Genomic DNA, 3125 nt, shown 5'->3' with positions numbered 1-3125 from the left:
TCAATATGGAACAACCAAACAACATCACAGACTTAAGGACCTCATATTAACTATGATAATGTCCTCTTGAATCTTGCAGCGCATTTTAAGAGTGCACTCAGGAAAACACATGCCAGGCGAGGCCCCTCATGGACTAAAAACATCATTTTAACCGGGAGAGCGCGTGGAACCTCTTACATTTGGCCCGGACGCCTACCGACAAGCCCCCTGAGATATGTCCAACTCCAACGGACGAGGTAAAAAAAACAATAAGTGACACATTAGGATAACTGTTGCTAAATTGGACCATAGATAATCACGCAGTCTATAATCCAACCAGTTAAGAAAGTACGCTCTTCTTTAGCATAGCCTTGAAGTTAAAAGGTAGGCTAAATTTATAGGCTACTATCTTGTATTAGCCTATGTCATTGTTCCACAACAGTAATTTTTAGTCAATGAAGCTCAGTAATTGAATTATGCTCAAGCGTCAAAGGCTTTGAATGCCACCCGAATTCACTTGTTTGCCAACGGGTTATGCATTGTCATTTCCAGTCAGCAAAGTCACAGTGAGAAACGTTTCCTATTAACAAAAATGCCTTTGAAAATAGTCTCATATGCTACTTGCTTAAATTGATGCGTACAGCCCTATCATAAGCTAAGCAAGGGATAGCCTATATGTATCCAAATAAGCTATTCCTGCATTTGTTTTAATGCCACCTTCTATTTGAGATGAAAGCGTTTTAAATAGCACTGCAGCCTCCTTCATTCAAGTAGCCTACTAAAGCACAGATATTTTGGGAAGCCTGTAGCTCAATTAAGGCTTAGGCCCATATTCCTCTCAAAAAGGGCCCAGTAACCCAGTTCATTCATGGTCGAAAGTAGGCTATAACTTTCATTATAACTTTCAACACCTGCTATTATTAATTGTTGAGGTCTTTCTATAGACTTGCCCAAACTCAGAGCACGCATGGCTCATGGAATAGCCTACATCAGTAAACCTCATTCGTGATCAGGCCTATCCTATAACCAACAACGAAGAGCCTTGAACCCCAGTGCAGTAAAGACCCATTGTCTGGCCACTCATAAACTATATTATTGTAGAAAGTGAAAATCGTTTAACCCCTCTCTTTGAGCGTTTGGAAAGCTAAGTGGACGTTAGTTTAGCTGACAGATATCAATTTGGCGCTCTCCGTGGTCACTGTCAATTCAATTGCGTTAATGACGGAACGGCAGGGGGTAGAATTGTGTGTCTTGTTTACGTCTTACCTGGTCTCCCCTGGTCTCTCCTGGTCTCCCCTCGGCATAAATTATGACACCCTCTAGTCGCCTGAACCGCGCCATCTTCTTTCATGTCATCGCCGCACGCTGGCTAAGATAGCTTTAAAGTTGCACTAAGCGTGGATAGCCAAGAATATAGATAACCTATTGCCTAGATAAAGAGGTTGATTAATTGTCCATATACAATAACCTAAGCATATAGAGGGAAACGAGTTTTTGTCCATTGGTGGGCCAAATCAGCAGAATTCAACTGCGCAAAGCATTCAAATAGTGGAAAACTAACAATTTCTAGCCTACCAAAGCGTATTGAGTCAGAAATGTTTCACTAGTTCTTGTAGGCTACCAATTTGGTTTGTATAAAAGTCACTGGTTTATTTAATTTATAAGTAGCCTAATTTATTTACCAATTCCAAGTCAAATATATATCACATAGCTCCTGTTGTAACAGTGTAGCATTTGTTTGCGTGATCCCATTGCAAACTATAATAATTCATTGTTGTGCCTTGAGCATAAACCATAATGCTATAGATTTGATCATGTGGTATAGCAATACATGATTAATATACTTTGTAAAGGCACTGAACAGCGACTATTTGGCATTATCATATATCTCTGCTATTACTCTATAAAAAAAAAAGAAACTTGCCACTCTGAGTGTGTGTGCGCGCGCGTGCGTGCGTGTGTGTGTGTGTGTGTGTGTGTGTGTGTGTGTGTGTGTGTGTGTGTGGTATAACTCAGTATAGCCCAGTAGCAGTTGAATGTGCGCGTCTGCATTGCGTTAGCGTGTGTGTGTTTATTCCCTCGGGGCGCTCAGCTTTAATATCCTGCAGGTTGGTGAAGCTTGGCGGGGAGATTTTTGACACACTCCGCTAGCACCGTTAATAGCGCTCCGCAACCATCCCTGTCCGGCTGCGTTTGATGTGGAAATGAAAGCTGGGAACGGCTAAGAAAAGAGCGAGAGAAACAGGCAGCTGAATGGGTTAAATTAAAAGCAATGGGTTTCTTACAGAGTCACTGGTGCAGTCCGCAGAAAGACAGGAGGCTGCTGACAAATAAAAAGTGCTTTGGAAAAACGCCTCCCAGCTGAATTTTCAAAATGCTTATCAGAATAAGTCGATTTTTGATTTTGTATAGCGTTAATTAAATTGCATGGCTATATGAGATATTCCCTGACGCCATGTGTCAAATTCGTCTTGACAGGGAATGTTCTTTACCATTATAGCTTCACCCTAAATCAATCTAAAGTGGCAAAAGCAACTCAATCCCTTGCCTAACCTCGGACGCAAATCTGTACGAGACGGCATATCCCACCTGGAGGAAATTACCTGACAAGCTTTTGATTTAGGATTTCAATTATTCAATCGCAAAGCCATTATTCACAATAACTTTATTTTAATCTATAGGCTACCATAACTTTTTACCAACAGTTTGGTTAACGTAATCTTCAGAGAGCTACTGCGCACTACATTTCATATTACGACCTATTGTAAAAAAAAATAAAAAAAATAAAAATAAAAATAATAATAATAATAAATAAATAAATAAAAACGTTTTTATACAAATTTAATAGTGAAACTCAAGTCTGAAAGTCCTGAAATAGCAGCGTGTTGTCCATATGGAAACTGATGATGGTCTATGTCATAATCATTTATAAATGACAGCCTACTAAGTTTAACTAAAACAATTAGGCTACTCCCTAAAATAGTGTAAATTACTAAGAACTAATAGTTTGTTATGGGGGATTTAATTGTAAACATTTAAGAAATTATTGTAGGTTAGGGAACATTAGTCCTAACAGGCCGTGTTTTCATTCTAGAGATTTGCAGAGGTTAAATTATTCTGTTCTTACTGTCCCTTACCAAGATGAT

The 3125-nt window shown here is 39.3% G+C and overlaps 1 protein-coding gene across 1 annotated transcript in view; it reads left to right on the top strand.

Moving 5' to 3' along the window:
- Positions 1–214: 214 nt before the first annotated feature.
- pax8 (paired box 8) overlaps positions 215–3125 on the top strand; it is a gene marked incomplete at both ends in the record, with an annotated part of 14632 nt that continues 11721 nt past the window's right edge. Inside the window, one exon of the mRNA XM_084441729.1 lies at positions 215–236. Within this exon, the coding sequence (XP_084297855.1) occupies positions 215–236 (22 nt within the window). The remainder of the gene's footprint in view (positions 237–3125) is intronic.

This window comes from Borostomias antarcticus (assembly GCF_949987555.1).
Source record: "Borostomias antarcticus genome assembly, chromosome: 8".
Lineage (NCBI taxonomy): Eukaryota > Metazoa > Chordata > Actinopteri > Stomiiformes > Stomiidae > Borostomias > Borostomias antarcticus.
Note: the sequence above shows the minus strand (reverse complement) of the source record. Positions and strands in the feature narration are given on the sequence as shown.